The following is an 18,568-nucleotide window of genomic DNA, read 5'->3' on the forward strand; positions in this document are numbered from 1 at the left end:
AGTCTCTTGTTTTGTCACTTTCATATACTAGTGGGAATTTTTTTATTATAGAACTTGGCTTGTATATTCCAACAATGGGCTTCCTCAAATGCCCTAGGTCTTCATGAGCAAGCAAGTTGGATGCACACCCACTTAGTTTCTTTTGTTGAGCTTTCATACATTTATTTGCTCTAGTGCATCCGTTGCATGGCAATCCCTACTCCTTGCATTGACATTTGATGGGCATCTCCCTAGCCCGTTGATTAGCCGCGTCAATGTGAGACTTTCTCCTTTTTTGTCTTCTCCACATAACCCCCATCATTATATTCCATTCCACCCATAGTGCTATATCCATGGCTCATGCTCATGTATTGCGTGAAAGTTGAAAAAAGTTTGAGATTACTAAAGTATGAACAATTGCTTGGCTTGTCATCGGGGTTGTGCATGATGAGAGCATTCTTGTGTGACGAAAATGGAGCATGACCAAACTATATGATTTTGTAGGGATGAACTTTCTTTGGCCATGTTATTTTGAGAAGACATGATTGCTTAGTTAGTATGCTTGAAGTATTATTATTTTTATGTCAATATTAAACTTTTATCTTGAATCTTTCGGATCTGAACATTCATGCCACAATAAAGAAAATTACATTGAGAAATATGTTAGGAAGCATTCCACATCAAAAATTCTGTTTTTATCATTTACCTACTCGAGGACGAGCAGGAATTAAGCTTGGCGATGCTTGATACGTCTCCAACGTATCTATAATTTTTTATTGTTCCATGCTATTATATATTCTGTTTTGGATGTTTAATGGGCTTTATTATACACTTTTATATTATTTTTGGGACTAACCTACTAACCCAAGGCCCAGTGCAAATTGCTGTTTTTTTGCCTATTTCAGTGTTTCGCAGAAAAGGAATACCAAACGGAGTCCAAACGGAATGAAACCTTCGGGAGCGTGATTTTTGGAACAAACGTGACCCATAGCACTTGGAGTGGACGTCAAGAAATCAACAAGGAGGCCACGAGGCAGGTAGGCACGCCTGCCCCCTAGGCGCGCCCCCACCCTCGTGGGCCCCTCGTAGCTCCACCGACCTACTTCTTCCTCCTATATATACCCATGTACCCCGAAAACATCCAGGAGCACCACGAAACCCTATTTCCACCGCCGCAACCTTCTGTACCCATGAGATCCCATCTTGGGGCCTTTTTCGGCGCTCCGCCGGAGGGGGAATCAATCATGGAGGGCTTATACATCAACACCATAGCCTCTCCGATGATGTGTGAGTAGTTTACCACAGACCTTCGGGTCTATAGCTATTAGCTAGATGGCTTCTTCTCTCTCTTTGGGTCTCAATACAAAGTTCTCCTCGATCTTCTTGGGGATCTATTCGATGTAACTCTTTTGCGGTGTGTTTGTCGAGATCCGATGAATTGTGGGTTTATGATCAAGATTATCTATGAACAATATTTGAATCTCCTCTGAATTCTTTTATGTATGATTTTTTATCTTTGCAAGTCTCTTCGAATTATCAGTTTGGTTTGGCCTACTAGATTGATCTTTCTTGCAATGGGAGAAGTGCTTAGCTTTGGGTTCAATCTTGCGTTGCTCGATCCCAGTGACAGAAGGGGAAACGACACGTATTGTATTATTGCCATCGAGGATAAGAAGATGGGGTTTATATCATATTGCTTGAGTTTATCCCTCTATATCATGTCATCTTGCCTAATGTGTTACTCTGTTCTTATGAACTTAATACTCTAGATGCATGCTGGATAGCGGTCGATGTGTGGAGTAATAGTAGTAGATGCAGGCAGGAGTCGGTCTACTTGGCGCGGACGTGATGCCTATATACATGATCATGCCTAGATATTCTCATAATTATGCACTTTTCTATCAATTGCTCGACAGTAATTTGTTCACCCACCGTAATACTTATGCTATCTTGAGAGAAGCCACTAGTGAAACCTATGGCCCCCGGGTCTATTTTCCTTCATATAAGTTTCCAATCTATTTTTACTTTGCAATCTTTACTTTCAGTCTTTATCATAAAAATACCAAAAATATTATCATCTCTATCAGATCTCACTTTTGCAAGTGGCTGTGAAGGGATTGACAACCCCTTTATCGCGTTGGTTGCAAGGTTCTTATTTGTTTGTGTAGCTACGAGGGACTTGCGTGTGGCCTCCTACTGGATTGATACCTTGGTTCTCAAAAACTGAGGGAAATACTTACGCTACTTTGCTGCATCACCCTTTCCTCTTCAAGGGAAAAACCAACGCATGCTCAAGAGGTAGCAACGACAAGTCAAGTTACAAGAAGACTTCGTCAACTTCAAGTCGTCCTCCTACTTCAAGAAACTTCAAGCCAAGAGCTTCATCATCATCTACTCCAACCGATGAGACCATCAAGACAAGTTTAATCAAGTGCTTCACATGTGGCGGCCGGGGCCACAAGTCCTTCGAATGTACCAACAAGTGCACCATGATCCTCAATGATGACGAAACCTATGACTCCATGAGTGAAGAGGAAATGGACGCCATTGCGCAAGTGGCCATGCACCGCCAAGTGAATGAAGATGAAGATGATCAAGGCTTTTGTGACAAAGATTCGAGCCCCACTCTTGTTGTCTCCAAGGTCTTGACTCTTCAACATCAACAAGACGAAGACCAAAGATGCCATCTCTTCCACACAAAGGCGGGCATCAGTGGAAGGTCCGTGAAGGTCATCATCAATGGAGGGAGTTGCCATAACTTGGCGAGTGAAGAACTATGCTCCAAGCTCCAATTGGTCAAGATGAAGGATCCCCACCCCTACAAGGTCCAATGGCTTAGTGACTCCGGCACTATCCAAGTGGAACATATGCTGCAAGTTTCCTTCAAGATCGGAGCATATGAAGACACTTTGGAGTGTGATGTCATTCCGATGTCCGTTTTCCACCTCCTTCTTGGACAACCATGGCAATTTGACCGAGGAGTCATCCACACCGGGCATCCACAACCATGGCAATTTGATTTGGCACGATCTTGATGTACCGCGAGCTTTGTTATTATAGTTGGATCTTATGGTGTTCTTCCCTCTCTGCCTTGTGATGAATTGAATCTTTTCCTTTGAGGTTTTGTTATGTCGGATTGAATCTTTGGATGTGAGAGCACTTGATGTATGTCTTGCGATGGGATATCCGTGGTGACAATGGGATGTTTTGGTTATCAACTTGCGGATTCCCGTGGTGACATTGGGGTAATCTATGCATAGGGGTTGGTACGCCTTTTCATATTCCTTTCTCCGATAGAAATCTTGAGATACTCTTGAAGTTCTTTGTGTTGGATTGAATATTATGAATCTGAGATTGTGTGATGCATATCGTATAATTGACCCACGGATACTTGTGGTGACATTGGAGTATCTAGGTGACATTTGAGTTTGATTGATGTGTGTCATGTGGTGTTATTTTAGTACGAACTCTAGGGCAGTTTGTGACACTTATATGAATAGCCCAATAGATCGACCAGAAAGAATAATTTTGAGGTGGTTTCGTACCCTACAAGCAATTTCATCTTATGTTCTCCGCGATAGGAACTTTGGAGTGATTCTTTGTTGCACGTTGAGGGATTGTTATATAATCCAATTATGTTATCATTATTGAGAGAATTTGCACTAGTGAAAGTATGAACCCTAGGCCTTGTTTTCAAGCATTGCAACACCGTTTTTGCTCACTTTTGTTACTAGTTACCTTGCTGTTTTTATTTATTCAGATTATAAAAATATATTTCTACCATCCATGTTACACTTGTATCACCATCTCTTCGCCGAACTAGTGCACCTATACAATTTACCATTGTATTGGGTGTGTTGGGACACAAGGGATTCTTTGTTATTCGGTTGCAGGGTTGTTTGAGAGAGACCATCTTTATCCTACGCCTCCCACAGATTGATAAACCTTATGTCATCCACTTGAGGGAAATTTTCTACCGTCCTACAAAACTTTGCGCTTGGAGGCCCAACATGAGTCGACAAGAAGAAGGTTGCAAAGTAGACATGAACGCCCTAGCGATCAGACGACCGACAGGGACCGGACGTCCGACACCTCCAGCGCCCGGACGAACGAGCTCCTCCGGAAGACCGGCAACACCCTCACCAAGCCAAAACGTCGGAAGTATGGTGGCCTCCGGACGACCGACGCCTCGGACGCCCGACCCCAACCGGACGCCCGACACAACCTGATCAGAGCCGAAACGTCGGACTTCCGACAAGTACCGGACGTCCGAGCCCCCTCGAGACGCCAGACGACCGGTAGTTGTCGGACGTCCAACACGTGTGCGTGCACCGCGTTTTGGGCCGAAACCCACTTACCCTTTCGTGACACTAGACTATATATACTCCTCCTCCTCCCTCTTATTAGGGTTATCAAAGGATTAGCTCATTTGAGAGATAGAGCTTTGCTCATCCACTTGATACCCTTCTCCATTGGAGTTCACGGCCTCTTCGGAGAAGATCCCCCAAGTGGATTCAAGACCCCTCACGGGAAGACCCCCTCAAGGCCTCCTTACGGAGAAGAACTTGCTACTTGTATCGTCCTTTGTTGATCGTGGATCGTGTATCTCTTTGTGTTCCGAGGATCTAGCACATGTGTAATTGAATCTTGTTGTCTTGAGTGTTTCCTCTCGTGTTTCCCCCTCGTGTTCTTCATAGGATCTGCTCCAATCATGAAAGATCGGCCCTAGGGTTTCCACCCTACATCAGCTTGCAGGTTGCAGTTCATCTCTGCGCCAATTGGCGCAACGGGTCATCAGTAAAAGAACAATTCCCCAAAGCGAGAATTAGGATTTACCAAAGGAGAGGATAAAGATTTGGTGAATCTAGGCTTTGGAATATGTGCAACAAAATTTGACTCCCACCAAAGATTGCAACAAGTTTCAAATTAGTCTAGAAAAAGACTAAAGGGAGAACAGAGCCAAAAATCACATAATTGCTACAAAATCTCACAATTGCTTTTTGATATGTGAGTATGTGACACTCACCATTGGTTGGCATACCCTGGCAAAGCCAGTCAATTTATATTCTAGAAATTTCTACAAACATGTTTACTTATTAATACACTACATGCACTATTAAGATAATTGTCATATTGCTTAGAGATCTCTTCCATGGAATTTAATAATATTAAAATACACATGAATACATGCACACATACACATATATATGTGGAGAAACTCTATAATTTATGTAATCATCAAAAAATAGTTCAGATAAAACTTTTTTCACAAACATAAAATTTAAATTTAACATAAGCAATTGCCAAGTGATATAAGTTACATCTATATAATAAATAATGTTATAATTAATATGTAGACATATTGTTATATTCTTAATTATATGTGCCAAGTAATAAAAACTTGTACTTGTTAAGATTGTAGTATTAGAAAACTAATATTAAAATATAAAATTTTAGTATAAAATATTTCTAATTTCCTGGTTTTATGAGTTTAAGCTTTTGTTCGGAATTTTCTCCCTTTGCACTTGGTCCTCAACTGAAAACACAACCTCGTTGTACGACTTCGAAAATACTACATTGTTCACCGCCTGAAACCTCACACTAATCATCCCCATTCTCCCTCTTATTTTTTTCTTCTTATAAACTTCTCTCCCATCTGATAAATTTTCCAAAATCCCCAATTCTTAGCGAGCCCTCCCAACATAATTGACGGCGCAAGGGTAATATTATCTCCTGGTCCTATGCAGTACAACTGCAATCTAGTATTTTTGGTGAGATCATGAGCAATTTAGTGTTCTCGCCTGGGGATTCTTGGGGTAACCCTACTAGTGATTCTCCACCTCGTATGGATGCTCCCGAGCGGCACCTTTGCCAATGTATTCATCTACGCCTTCGGCATCGCAGCTATCATACTCCACATAATGCCATATGCAATGGTAAATGATTCTTCTCTGCTCCATAGTAATCACCGATATGCAGGCTCACTGCTCGCCTAGGGGTTCTTGGGCTAACACATGAACATTAAAACATCTCCACTGGAATTGCAGAGCGGCGAGGAAACAGTCGAGGAGATCGCAGCACAAGCAACATAGGAGAAGTAGACGGGGTCAGTAGAAGCGCGATGCCAGCACTCTGCCAGCATATGATTGCCGATCCTGGCAAAAGCACCGTCTGCATTCGCCATCATCTATAACTCAAATCTGCAATTTCATTTGTAGCTGCTACATAATCATCTAGATGATTCACAACTGTAGTTACTCAACTCCGCCAAGCTCCCTAAAAGAAGCAGTAAACAAGATCTGTGCTTGTGTTATTACTGTTGAACTATATGCCAAGTTTCATTCGGCATCAAGGATGATGTTTTCCTCATTTTTAGGATGGATGTGCTTGTTGCATTGCTCTCTAGGACCTTACACACCAATATGTTCCATTTGATTTCTTCTTTCTTGCTCCGATGCCATATTTTATCCTTAAAATGCCTGCAACATGTACAAATAGTATACCCGTGAAGTGAATATAACAGAAATGCTGAAGAAGTGGCACGGTATGCGTACGACAGTAAATTTCCTATTGCGGTCAATTCCTTTTGCGGGATTTGGTGGGTGAGTGAGAAAAAGATGGAAGGCAGCTAGAAATCTGATGTGTTAGCTTCTTCTCCCTAGTCTTCTGAATTTTAATTGTGATGTTTGTCTGTCCGCTAAGTCCACCTACCTTCAGTTTATGGAGATGAAGCTAGGAGGGGCGCCCCTTTTGGAAAAGGGGTACTAAAAATATATTCTGAAATGCTATGAAAGCAAACATCTGTTGTATTAACCTAGAAAACTTGTGTGTCTAAATGAAATGATCCTGACCAACAAAGACAAGACCTCACCTGCATAGAGGAACCCTGCAGGTGTCTGGTGTGGAACACATTCGAGAATGCAGCTCAAGAAGCTGCCACATGCGCTTGCAGTTGGCGCAGCCACGAGGCACACGTTTTTTGCATGCCGAGAAATGGCGCACGAGCAACTCGATGCCCTTGCAGGCAGGAAACTTGCAAACAACCTGACTGCCCTTGAGTTTCTGATCCCAGGGGCCAATCGTCCTACAACCGTCTCGGCATATATGAACAAGAGCTTCCATAGCTTCATACAACTGAAGATAAACCTTCTTTTCCTCCATCCTTTTAGCTCTTTCTTGCCTTCTCTGCGTCAAATTCAGTTTTAAGAACGATGAGTATGAACCATGACAGTAAGTTGTGCAGCTATACAATTTTCTGACAGCAGGTATAAGCATTCTAAGTGTGTGCGTCATGTAGAAGATTATAGACATAACATATAGCGAGACGATTATAGACATAACATGTAGCGAGACGAGTAATTCGAACAACTGAGATGTTGCGAGGTGGAGTTACTAGTGATTAAGCCATATTAGGATGCTCTGTTTCAGATAACTCACTGTGTCCACTTCAACAAGAAACTCAAGAAGCTCTTGCTCCAGGCTTGGGTTGGCCCGTCTCATCACTTTCCACCCTTCTGACAGAGAGATGGTCTTGAAATCTCCAACGATCATACGGGTACAGATGAGCGAGAGCCTTGGTGCGTCACAGAGTCTAGCCAGTTGTAGAACGTCCACCACGTTATCAGGAGCAAGAAAAAACCTCTCGAGCTGGTCGGTGCAGACGATCTTCAGCGATTGTACCGAGAAAACATGAGAGAGTACGAGCAAATGAAGGGCATACTTCTTCATCTCACCCTGCTCAAAGCTTCACCAGAGGAACAAAATAGATGACAAGGTTCTGTCAAGCTATATCTTGTAGTAAAAGAAGAGCATACTGAAAACTCTGAAGAAACATAAACATTCAGGCATGAACACAGCCCACATTCATACCGTGAAGAATACAGAAATCTGATGAAGACACGGACTGCTTCTGATGGGACACCGGAAATCAGGATGTTTCTGAAACCATGTTCAATTCTAGCTTCTTCCAACATACTTCTCAGAACCGGAGATCTGATGCCCTGTAGGAGACGAGGTCAAGATTACATAATATCAAAACCTGCCTCTGTTCTAGGAGTGTGAGGCCATTACAGGAAAAGAATCATAAAAACTGTACTCACAAGAATGCACGAATGCGATAAGATCTGGCTGCCATCGCCCGTCGATACGCGGACATCGGCTTGATATCCTTCCAAGAATAGCCTGTTCCAGCAGTCCTCGACCTCCTCAGAGCCATGAACACGACGAGCCTTTTTAGCATTCCTGGAACTTCTCTGCTTGCCATAAGAGGTTCCAGGTGGAGGTGGATCTGGCACGACTCTGGTGCCTGCCAAGGTACCGCACTCGTAGACATCGAACGGGCCGTCGATCGCACTGCTGTCGAAGAAGAGCTGTGAGGAGCCTGACTCCAGGGGCGCCATCAAGGTGTGCCTCCTGCTTTGACCCTGCAAGCCAAAATGATCAAGAGAGAAGAGAGCTGAAAACACAGCCTACTCGAGTTTTTGTAGTACCCATATGGCACCGCAAGTAGTACTTCCTTTGAAGCAAGGTTCAGGAAGAAGTTGTTATAAATAGATGGAAGAAACCAAAGGCATAACGTAAGGCAAGTGATTCATTACTAATTACTCGATATCTTCAGCACATAATAAACAAATAAATTAATGAGAACTCCGTGTTTCTGAAGTTACTACTTCATACTAAAATAGTGAGTTGAAGGAAAATATGCACAGAATTACATCCATGTGTTTCTTTCCTGAACTCTGAGGCTGGAAATTGTAAGAACTTCCTGCCCAGAAGAACATCACATGAGGTCCATAAAAGAAGATGTTAACATGGAAATTTCTGAGTTATGTGGGTGGCCCATGAGAATTCCAGTCCCCGGAAAGTAGAAACCAAGAATTGCTGAAAGTATCTCAAACTCGAGCTGATCAAATACGCTTCAGCTCCTCACTCAAGAGCTATGGCTCCCCTGTCCCTGGGACCATCAGAGAGGGGAAATCGACGGGGAAGAAGGGAGACGCGAGATGGAAATTGGATTGGAGCAAGCCACAGCTGCGTGCTCACCTGAGATTTTCCACGAGCGATGGACTGGAGTCGCCGGAGTCTCTGTAAAAAATGAGGTCGGGAACGGTCCCTTGAGTCTCCACTGTCGCAGAGCTTTTGAAGCCTGCAGCAAATGGCAACCGTCCTCTCCTATACTTGGGGCACTTGGCCACACGCCCACGCAGGCTGGGGGGAGGGGGCCACGTGCTGCGTGTGCCTGACACGAGTCCCCCACGGAAGGCCCGGCCCCGCATGTCACTGCCACGAGGCAGGTGCGTCTGCGGTGCCCGCCACGGCTGTGAAGTGATGACTGATGAGAGGGCAAGGAGTAGGACGGAGCCGACTCACAGATATGTCCTCACGTGGAAAGGGCGCGCCGCCCGGGCCAGTAGGATCGCGCCACGTGGCCACACGCCGGCGCCGCCCACAGAACAGAGGACGCACACTTTCTCACTGGGCGGTGGCCCCAGTGTATGTAGCACATATGTGTGTATGTGCCCACTGCCTACGGAAAAGCAGAACTGGAAGAGCCTGGAAGGTGGGCTGGCCGGCTCCGCGCCCCGCGGGTATGGATACGGCGACCGACTTGTTTGTCCAAGTGGGAGGGAGAAAAGAGAAAGGTGTGGCCTGGCTCGTCTCCGCCCTTCGTGCGTGCGTGCACGGCGGATGAACAGCTACCGATGAATAAACCCGCCCTCGGATCTGCTGCAGCAACGCGCGCCAGTCAGTCAAAACGATGCATTATCCTATCCTAGCAGCAGCAGCAGCAGCGGAAGAAGAAAAATACAGCAGCACTCGAATTCTGGGCTTTACCATTTGTCCCTGTGGAGATCCCGGATATACGTTTCCTTTTGTATCTTCCGCGCAGGACGGGGACCTCCCCCCTTGGGCCTTGTCCCGTTCGGGAGCCAGAGGCTTCCAGTGGGCGGCGAACCAGGCACCCGTTTCGACGGCGAGTTGAATCGAATCACACGCACGCACGGTACGGCACGGCGCGGCGGCTGCCGCTGCCATCACCCATGACACACACAGCGACAGTGACGGGCGGATTATGTACAGACGCCGAGGCAAACCGTGTGCCGGCGAGTGGAAAAACGGAGGGTTTACAGGGCTTTCACGTGTCTAAGCTCAAGAAAAAAGATTAGGCCGACGGGCCACGACGACATGCGTTACAAAAAGAGATGGCGATTCTCTTGATTCTTAGTGCTAGATAGAGGCTGCCGTCATTCGTCGTTGGGCTCTGCCTCCTCAGCTTGTGTGCCAAGCTTCACGATGTCCTCAACCAGGATCTTCCCGTCTGTAATGTAACCCAAGCAGAGGCAGAGCAGTATGTGTCAATACGCTCAGGCAGTATCGACAGGAGCGTGGCTATCGTTAAAATTAGGGACCTTTATCTTTGGAGAGGCTCCCGATGAGCTCCTCGATGCCTGAACTGTCCAAGTTGTGCTTCAGGTACGCGGCCGCGGCTGCCACCTCCTCCGACGTCACCTTACCGTCATGATCCCTTCGGAAAATTATCATGATACATTGATACCACAATATAATATCGTGTCATGTTTGATAATATGGTACAAGATCTTAGTCTGATGGAATTCTACTTATGTCGTATAGACTTGTTTAGACTACACAGAAATCATGAGTTACTACCTGTCGAGAAGCTGCCATCCATCACCGATGGCCGTGTCTACATCATGGATTTCCTTTGTCAGTTCCTTGAGCATGCCATTTATCTGCAAGAAGAAACACAAGAACATACCACAAGTTACAGGCTAGAGATGAGCAGGATGAAGAAACAGACTGGTAAATTATATCAGGATAGTGGATGTTTAATAGAAATGGGGCGACCGGAACTCAGGGCATCCAAATTGGTTTGATTCCATTTTTGTTAAAACTACAGACCTCCTGCACTTTCCAAAATATCTGATGAACTATAGTTCACATGAGCAATACCTTTTTCATGAGTGCTGACGATACTGAACTTTTTGCAGATCTACTCCCCTTAGCAGCTACGTACGCCTCATTAGCATCCTCTGCTGTCGAACCTTCACGCAGTGAGTTGTACAATTCTATCTGCAAAAAGGAAAAATAATGTGTTTAGAGAATGCGAGAAGGTTGAGATCGTCAGATAAAATCCACCTTTTTTTGCAGATAACAATAATGAGATAAAATTCACTAGAACATATATTAGCCTTATTGTGGATAAGAAAATAATATGCGCTAGATTCACCTCTCTGTGCACAATGCTTAGGAATTCTTGATGCTCCTTGCTAGTTGACTGCAAGAGAAATAAATCAACAAACAGAAAGTTTCAGCAACTATCTACTAACAGACATGTGCAAACAAGTATTCTATTTGAAATCTTACCGATGCAGAAGACAAAAGAGCTAATGCCTGACTAACTTTGCAAAGCTCTTTCTGTTTCTCTAGCATTCTCTTTTTTGCCAGATCACCAGCTTCCTTGACACTGAATTTATTGAACGGCACATCCTTGTCCACCATGCCCTCTTGTTCATTTTCCTCTTCCTGCAACATGTGTAAAGAAACTTTTCAAGCCAAAAAGGCGTCAGAGAATAGACAGAGTAAAAGAACAAGAAGCATTAGTACTAGTAACTTATCAATAGTACTGGGCATAAATGGAAAATGGACACATAAAACTATAAAAGGACTCCCCCCTGGCCCTACTCCCCAACCTAGAGCAGCTTAGTGTGGAAGTTTAATCAACCCTTGCTCATACATGGTCTTTTCTGGTATGAAATAGGCCACTTCAAATAGGTTTTGCACTGGGCCAGAATACCATTAGTCCAGCATTGGGAACTGATATGCCTTTTTTAACTATATATAGAAAGGTAAACTGAAGTAGAAATAATGTTACTCCCAAGTAAACATTAAATGCATTAGATGACCTTGATAAGTTTATCTTGCATTTTCAAGAACTCCAACTTCCTCTTCCTAGCTGAAAGAGCATCTTCAGATGGCAAGCTAAGACCCACACTACCGAATATGTTGTCAGGAAGGGATGATAGTGTAGCTGCAACATCCTCAGGCTTCATCTTGCCAGAAAATGTGAAGGCTCTACAAAAATTATTATAATCAGTCAATGAAACAGGGCACGTGCCAGCTTTACAAAGTTCATATATTTGTCACATAGGAAATTATTTAGAGAAATAAATAAATCAGAAAAATTCAGTCACCTGGATAGTATAAGGAGAGAAGATGGCACTTCACAGTAGAGAGACAGGTCCAACCAATCTTGCAGCTGAGCAGAGGCAGAAGAAGGTAAACAAATACATTGTCCTCAGGTAATACAGATTTATCAAAAAAATAGAGGTGGGACATGTATCGAATTAAATATTGCTTTTCTCAAGCAATGAAAACCATCAATCACTGAACTAGCAACCAATGTTGAATAGAAATTGGCTACAGACATTTACTGTATAATAACTGGAGAAGTTATGAGATCACCTCTTCACGCATCTCGTCTACTGGAAGCAAACCGAGGTGGCCTCTCTCCCTGCAGGCCTGACGGAGTTCATGTTCACTGAGAGAGGCTACACCTTCTCTCTGTATTAATATATCGTCATCTTTTATGCTAGTAGCCAGAAAAAGAGGCAAATTAGCAACTTACCTTTTGCTCTAGTGGCCTATTTCTACAAATTTATGATTGCCAGAACCTTACCGGATGTTGGAATGACAAGAGAAACATATCTGCCATACCAAGTTGCAAATGTAACTCTACAATAAGCAGGGGATCACACACGAACATGCTACTACAGACTTGATTTGCAGTTCTGCAGTATCCTTCTAGCACTATTTTCTCCTAGCTTTAATAAACACCAAATGTGATCTGATGTATAGAAAGACTCACCATTTTAGTTTTCTTCTGAGCATAAAGCGCAAATAATTGCTTGTCCCATATGGCTGGATCCCCATATACTTGCACATATTTACTAAACGTGGCCTGTAAGGTTATGACATGAATCTAAGCATAATGATATGTGAAGAGAAAATGCATAGATGAAAAGGCATAAGTATAAAAATAACCTGCTCATATTATCCAAGGTTAGCTCATCACTGAATAATTTCGCAAAACCCAATATTTCACCATTATCAACATGCATACCAGTCCTTACCTGACCATTGAAAGCTCACATAAGTACCGAGTGATCCAGAAGTCAGGCGGAATAATAATGCAGTAAAAGTGAAATAAGAAAACGGTGATATATGGGGAAATGTAATACTTTCTTAATGAACTGATCAATATCCTCCGCCCTTTGCTTAATCTCTCCACTACGTGTATACTTCACTTCTTTTGCCATTTCCTTCACAATGTCCTGTAGAAACTTGGCATATTCCATCCTTGCTTTGAGTTTCCTTTTTAGTGCCTCCTACCATTGGTCATGCCACAAGCAGACATTAAGCATCCAAGCATTTCTTCAGAAAAGCAGGCCATTAACTGAAAAAATAAACAGCATGACATAAATAGGATTTGTCTTTTAAATAAATGGAAGTAACTATTATCTGTCCCCCACTACACATTAATCACCTAACTTCATCCGCTCGGTTCTTTCATTTGTGCTATAATAGTTGCTCTCAGAATTCATAAGAGAACAGCATCAGTTATAGTGGGCACACTCCACATACCATACCTGTTCTTTCATCCTGTCCTTGAATGTTGACGGTTGCATGTTTGGGAACATCCTTAGAAACACAGGCAACAAAAGTTCCATGAATGGCACTACGACAAAAACCGAAAAGGGGACCAGCTTGAATATGTCCGCAGTTGTACGGGTCAGCTGGCCCCTCTCTCTTCTGGAGAGTCTTTTCCCATTGGCTAGCTTCAGCAATAATCTGGACGAAATCCTAACATCTAGCCACAGCAGTCGCAATCCAAGCCAGTAGTGCTGCAAGGTTGAAAAGAACTCGTCCTTCTTGTGACTGAAATTAAACAGTCCAATCCAATCAGCACTAAGAACAAGTAGTACTTCCTGAGTAACAATATTCAGTAACTAATCTGAAATGCTGAATCAGCGCATATCAACTACTCCCTCCGTTCGGAATTACTTGACGGGAGGGAAGGAAATTTAGTGAACAAGTACATTTTACATTAATTTCCTCCAGATGTTTGATCACCTGCTCATGGAAGCTGCTCTTTTCATTGCAGGGCCAATCACAGGAACAGTTTCCCAGAACTTCTGTTTCACAGAGGACTGTTCCGCATTCTTAGCTCCGGGTTTGGCTTTGGCAGGACGTATTTCTGCTGTAGAGTCCACACAGTCTTCCGTTAACACGTCTTTCTCTTGCTGCCTATCTTGATCGTCCTCCTGTTCATTGCCACTGTCAAACTCGGGTCTTCTAGCTGCATTAGTGCTTGCAAACCGAAGAGTCTGCCACATAGCACTAGATCGCAATGGTAAAATAACATCGTGCCTTCCTTTCCTCGAACCACTGTCAACTAAATCACGTAACAGCTGATGTTTAGCCAAACTTTCCAATCCAGCCCCTTTATTAGTTTTATAATGATCTGAAGCCGACTTCCCTGAATGGACATAATCTGACATGCCATTATTACCAAGAATGTTAATATTGATGGTAACAGACGTTCGATTCTTCTGGCAGCTCAATCTCCATATGATACAGTTTCTTCCTCGAAAGATCGCTTTTGAGCCCATTTTGCTAGACCGGTCGACCAACTGCAGCAGAGCAAGATAAAACTTCAGAAATTTCAGACATTAATGTTCACATCGGTATAACAGTATTCCACGCATGAAACAACACCACTGAATATCATGATCTGAAAAAATTCAGGTAAAGGCAGTGACGAGCATACGGTCCTTAAACCAACATAGACCCTCAGGTATGTGAGTGTTTCCAGTGCAGTTTTCAGATAAAAGGTAACCCGGAGTTAGAAACCACGTGACTGACAGTGAGGAGCAGAAATACAATGAGTTTGACACATGTTAGGAATAAGTGACTCTGAAGTCTGAACTGCTTCGATTTCCCAAGTTGTCACAACAATGGACAGAGACAGACATACTGAAATGGTAGGCACACATGCATTTCTAACTGAGCTGAGCACACGCGGTCTCTACTCTCTAGCTGCATCGGGCCATCGAGTACAGCACACTGCTGCACGCCTGGGCTGACGCCTCCGCAGCCGCAGAGGCAGAGCAGCATATACCATACACGATTCTGCACTCAAAAGTTCAAATGCGAAAGACAACGACGTCACCTCCTCACCTCGCCTTGGTCAGCTAGCGGCGGCCTGGCGGGCAGGTGCGGAGGGAGTGGACGGTGGAGGAGCTCGCGCGCCGCGGCGGTGCAGCCTGAAGGAGCGGCTTGAGGAGGAGGAAGAAGCACGTGAGTTGCTAGGTCTTCTTCCCTGTCCCCGGGATGGGAGATGAGGAGAGGTGGCGGCGGTGGGCGGCGGCGTGTCGGCAACAGAGATAGGCAGGCGAAGAGCGGTGGCGCAAGTTTTTTTTTTTAAGAGAGAAGAGCGGTGGCGCAAGTGGAACCGACAAACTGCTAGAGAAACTGATAACTTCGCAAATTGCGGCCCAATTCACTGACCTCAGCCCATGGGCCAGGTCATGCCATGGGTCTTTTACCTTCACTGGACTCTATGCAACTGAGATGGATCCCAAGTGTAAGTCGAGTGAGTGTGGCGCGGCTCAGTTGGGCCGGTTACAGTTTAACTTGAACGTTCTGCCAACTTAAAAATCAGTGGCCCGGTCACTACCGGATGTCCGGTGCTCCCTGAGCCACCAGATGTCCGGTCACTACCGACGTCTGGTAAAGGTAAATTTAGGACAGTAAAATAGAGCCTAAAACGAACTCTTTGAACAATTTGTGTTTCTGATCGTCCGTCTTTAGCATTTCTGATCGTCCATTTTCATGATCTGAACGTTTCTGGCCATCTGATCTGCTGTCCTAAGGGGCTGCTGCCCCGGAAGAAAAAACAGAGCCCTGTGGTGAACTGAGCCGTTTCTCGAAGCCCAGTTATGAGCACAGTCCAGTAGTCCACGCCGATCTACCCTTCTTCTTGCTCACAAAAGAGGAACGGATCGGTGAGCGGCTCGGCGCTCGTTGTCTCCTCTTCTATCCTCTTCCTGCGTTGCCGACATCAATGGCCCCCGTCACCATTCCTCTCGTCCACCATTATTCTAGGGTTGCAGCGGGATCCAGCAACGCGGGATACAAAGGAGCGACCGGTCTGCGTCCATCCAGCCTCGATGCGAGGCGCGTAGATCATCCGGAGGTGAATTAGAATGGATCGGGGAGGACGATACAGAGGATGCGGACTGGCGCTCGATAAAGAGGATTTTGGCGGCCTGCGATGGGATCCAGCCGACACCCCGTCTTCTGAGGGCATCTCGAATGGGATGGTGCTTATGCAGGCGCTTTGTGCAAAAAAAATATGTTTAGCGTCTGTGCTGGAGTCTCTGGTAGCATACAGCTGCTACTCAAACTAAAAAATTAACGTAAAGGTCCGCTAGCGCCAGCTACCTACCTTTGCTCTGACGCTAACAAAAACCAGGGAATCGGGCCAGGAATCAAATCCTGACGCCTACGTTGGCACCCAACGTTGTAAATGCGCTGAGTGGACCGCCACAAGCGATGCACCATCCTACCCCTATCGACGACGTGGCTGTGGCCTTCCTCATCCATCGGAGGCGCTCAATCATCTACTCCCTCCGTTCCTAAATACAAGTCCTTTTACAGATTCTACTATGGACTACATACAGATGTATATAGACATATTTTAGAGTGTAAATTCACTCATTTTGCTCTGTATGTAGTCTTTTATTGGAATCTCTAAAAAGACTTATACTATTTAGGAAAGGAGCGAGCATGCACGCCCTCCTGTGCCCCAGCATGCATTTTGGGCAAGCCCGTGTGTGGGCTGGGCACTTCTGTTATTAAATTTAAAAAAAAATGTTCGGGATATAAAAAACTCTTAATTTCGAAAACTTTCCATGGATTTAAAAAATGTTCCAAATTTCAAAAGATTGTTGCCAAATTCAAAATATGCTCGAGATTTCATAAAATGTTCGTGAATTCAAAAATTGTTAATTAATTGAAAATGGTGAATATAAAAAAATATTCCCAGATTTTAAAAAACGATGATTTACAAAATGTTCCTGAACTCCAAAAATGTTGGGACAATTCAAAAACATTCACCAATTCAAAAAATATTCAAAAAATTCACAAATTCAAAAAATGTTCGTAGATTCATAAATAATATTCGTCGATTCAAGTTTTTGTGCAAATTCCAAAATTAATTCCCAAGTTTCAAAAATATGTTCGCAGATTCAAAAAATATTCACTAATTTCGGTAAATGCTTACTAATTTAAAATAATATTCATGATTTCAAAAAGCGCTCATGGTTTCGGAGAATCTTCAAAATTTCAAAAAATGTTCCTGTTTTAAAAAAATGTTTATGAATTCGAAAATTGTTCCAGAATGAAATGTAAAAATAAAAATAATATAAAAAGGAAAAATAAAAATAAAAAGAAGAAGGAAAGGAAAAAAGGAAAGAAAAGAAAAAATGAAAAAGGTGAAAATAAACGAGAGAAATGATACACCATTTTGTTTTTAGACTAAACACACTAAACTTTATAGGTCAACTTGAGAGTGTTTAGACTAAAATAAAACCAAAGACATAACACAACTAACCGGAATAGGGACTCTCTCGTATGAAGCCTACTTGGGTCGGCCCAATATGAAACCTAGGGATCGCAGGGGTGCGCGTTACCATGGTATTTACCGCAGTACGCGAGAAATAGGAGCTGTGGACCATGTTTCCACGCTAGAAAAATCTGCCCTTTGATCTTAACACTTGACGACGATGGTCTATCCTTGTCCAAATTCGTGAAAAATAACTACAAATCGGTTATCTCCCAGCTCGATCTCATTGAGGCCTCGCTTGCTAGTCAGGGTTTGGGGAGGTTTACAGGGGATTATCCTCGCGAGGCTCAAAAACACCATGAATCCCCGAGTTGACATTTGGTAGGGGTTTGGAAGAGGGCACCCCCTGTGATCCCCGAAATTCCCCGTGATCTAGGTGGTTGAGAAGCCCGGAGGAGGCCCCCGAGGAATGAAGGGGAAAAAGAAGAGACGAACGGAAAGAGGATGGGAGGAGGGTGCGGCCACCTCCACGACGCTGTTGTCCCTTCTCAGGTTGAGTCCTTCACCAGAGGTACATCTCCACCGCCCCTTCCCCTCCATTCCCCTCGCCTAGGGTTCTCACCTTCATTCACCATGGCTGCCATCTCCTACGAGGTCCAAACCTCTGTTCGCCTTCTTTGGTAGAGGGGGATTTCCAGTTCGAAAGGGGATTTTAGGTGATTTGCAAAAAGAGGTTCGCGACTGCTGGTGTTTTTCTCGAGCACCCTAGGAGATGCTAATTTTCATCACTTGGTGGCCTATCTTACATCGTGCCCTATCCTTTGAGTATTTTTTTTGCATCTACATCATCTGTTTGAGATGATCAAAGTAAGAAATGAGATGATAGGATAGGATTTTTTCTATTTGGTATGAGTTATGTTTTTTCTCTCTTTAAAATATGAA

At 44.0% G+C, this 18,568-nt stretch overlaps 2 protein-coding genes across 4 annotated transcripts; both read right to left on the minus strand.

Moving 5' to 3' along the window:
* Window positions 1–5,532: 5,532 nt before the first annotated feature.
* On the minus strand, window positions 5,533–9,234 carry LOC123080076 (BTB/POZ and TAZ domain-containing protein 3). The gene is made up of 6 exons (XM_044502946.1): window positions 9,022–9,234; window positions 8,079–8,402; window positions 7,849–7,979; window positions 7,417–7,723; window positions 6,851–7,164; window positions 5,533–6,458 (listed from the first exon to the last, which is right to left on the minus strand). The coding sequence occupies exons 2-6, from the start codon at window positions 8,376–8,378 to the stop codon at window positions 6,293–6,295; spliced, it is 1,218 nt and encodes a 405-aa protein (XP_044358881.1). The 5' UTR covers window positions 8,379–8,402; window positions 9,022–9,234; the 3' UTR covers window positions 5,533–6,292.
* An 820-nt stretch (window positions 9,235–10,054) lies between these two features.
* LOC123075128 (mitochondrial proton/calcium exchanger protein) lies at window positions 10,055–15,490 on the minus strand. 3 transcript variants are annotated; one of them, XM_044497800.1, is made up of 15 exons: window positions 15,238–15,490; window positions 14,131–14,690; window positions 13,647–13,935; window positions 13,239–13,385; window positions 13,042–13,130; window positions 12,866–12,958; window positions 12,463–12,589; window positions 12,192–12,256; window positions 11,904–12,072; window positions 11,365–11,523; window positions 11,228–11,275; window positions 10,951–11,070; window positions 10,648–10,730; window positions 10,389–10,504; window positions 10,055–10,297 (listed from the first exon to the last, which is right to left on the minus strand). In XM_044497800.1, the coding sequence occupies exons 2-15, from the start codon at window positions 14,667–14,669 to the stop codon at window positions 10,224–10,226; spliced, it is 2,118 nt and encodes a 705-aa protein (XP_044353735.1). In that variant the 5' UTR covers window positions 14,670–14,690; window positions 15,238–15,490; the 3' UTR covers window positions 10,055–10,223. The 3 variants fall into 3 exon arrangements, with proteins under 3 accessions (XP_044353735.1, XP_044353736.1, XP_044353737.1); XM_044497801.1 differs by having other exon boundaries at window positions 15,230–15,490; XM_044497802.1 differs by lacking the exons at window positions 14,131–14,690; window positions 15,238–15,490 and having other exon boundaries at window positions 13,239–13,453; window positions 13,647–13,783.
* Between the last annotated feature and the right edge of the window lie 3,078 nt (window positions 15,491–18,568).

The sequence above is a fragment of the Triticum aestivum genome, chromosome 3D (assembly GCF_018294505.1).
Source record: "Triticum aestivum cultivar Chinese Spring chromosome 3D, IWGSC CS RefSeq v2.1, whole genome shotgun sequence".
In the NCBI taxonomy this organism is placed as follows: Eukaryota; Viridiplantae; Streptophyta; class Magnoliopsida; order Poales; family Poaceae; genus Triticum; species Triticum aestivum.

Bases quoted from the DNA above. Each gene is read 5' to 3' on its own strand.
- LOC123075128 (XM_044497800.1), bottom strand. From the start codon at position 14,669: ATGGGCTCAAAAGCGATCTTTCGAGGAAGAAACTGTATCATATGGAGA. The intron at 12,073-12,191 runs GTGACTGAATTT...TAATTTTTGTAG, and splicing joins TCTCTCCTTATACTATCCAG to AGCCTTCACATTTTCTGGCA. The intron at 11,276-11,364 runs GTAAGATTTCAA...TTTCTCTTGCAG, and splicing joins CTCTTTTGTCTTCTGCATCG to TCAACTAGCAAGGAGCATCA.
- LOC123080076 (XM_044502946.1), bottom strand. From the start codon at position 8,378: ATGGCGCCCCTGGAGTCAGGCTCCTCACAGCTCTTCTTCGACAGCAGT. The intron at 7,980-8,078 runs GTGAGTACAGTT...CGTCTCCTACAG, and splicing joins TATCGCATTCGTGCATTCTT to GGCATCAGATCTCCGGTTCT. The intron at 7,165-7,416 runs GTGAGTTATCTG...AATTTGACGCAG, and splicing joins TTCTTGTTGAAGTGGACACA to AGAAGGCAAGAAAGAGCTAA.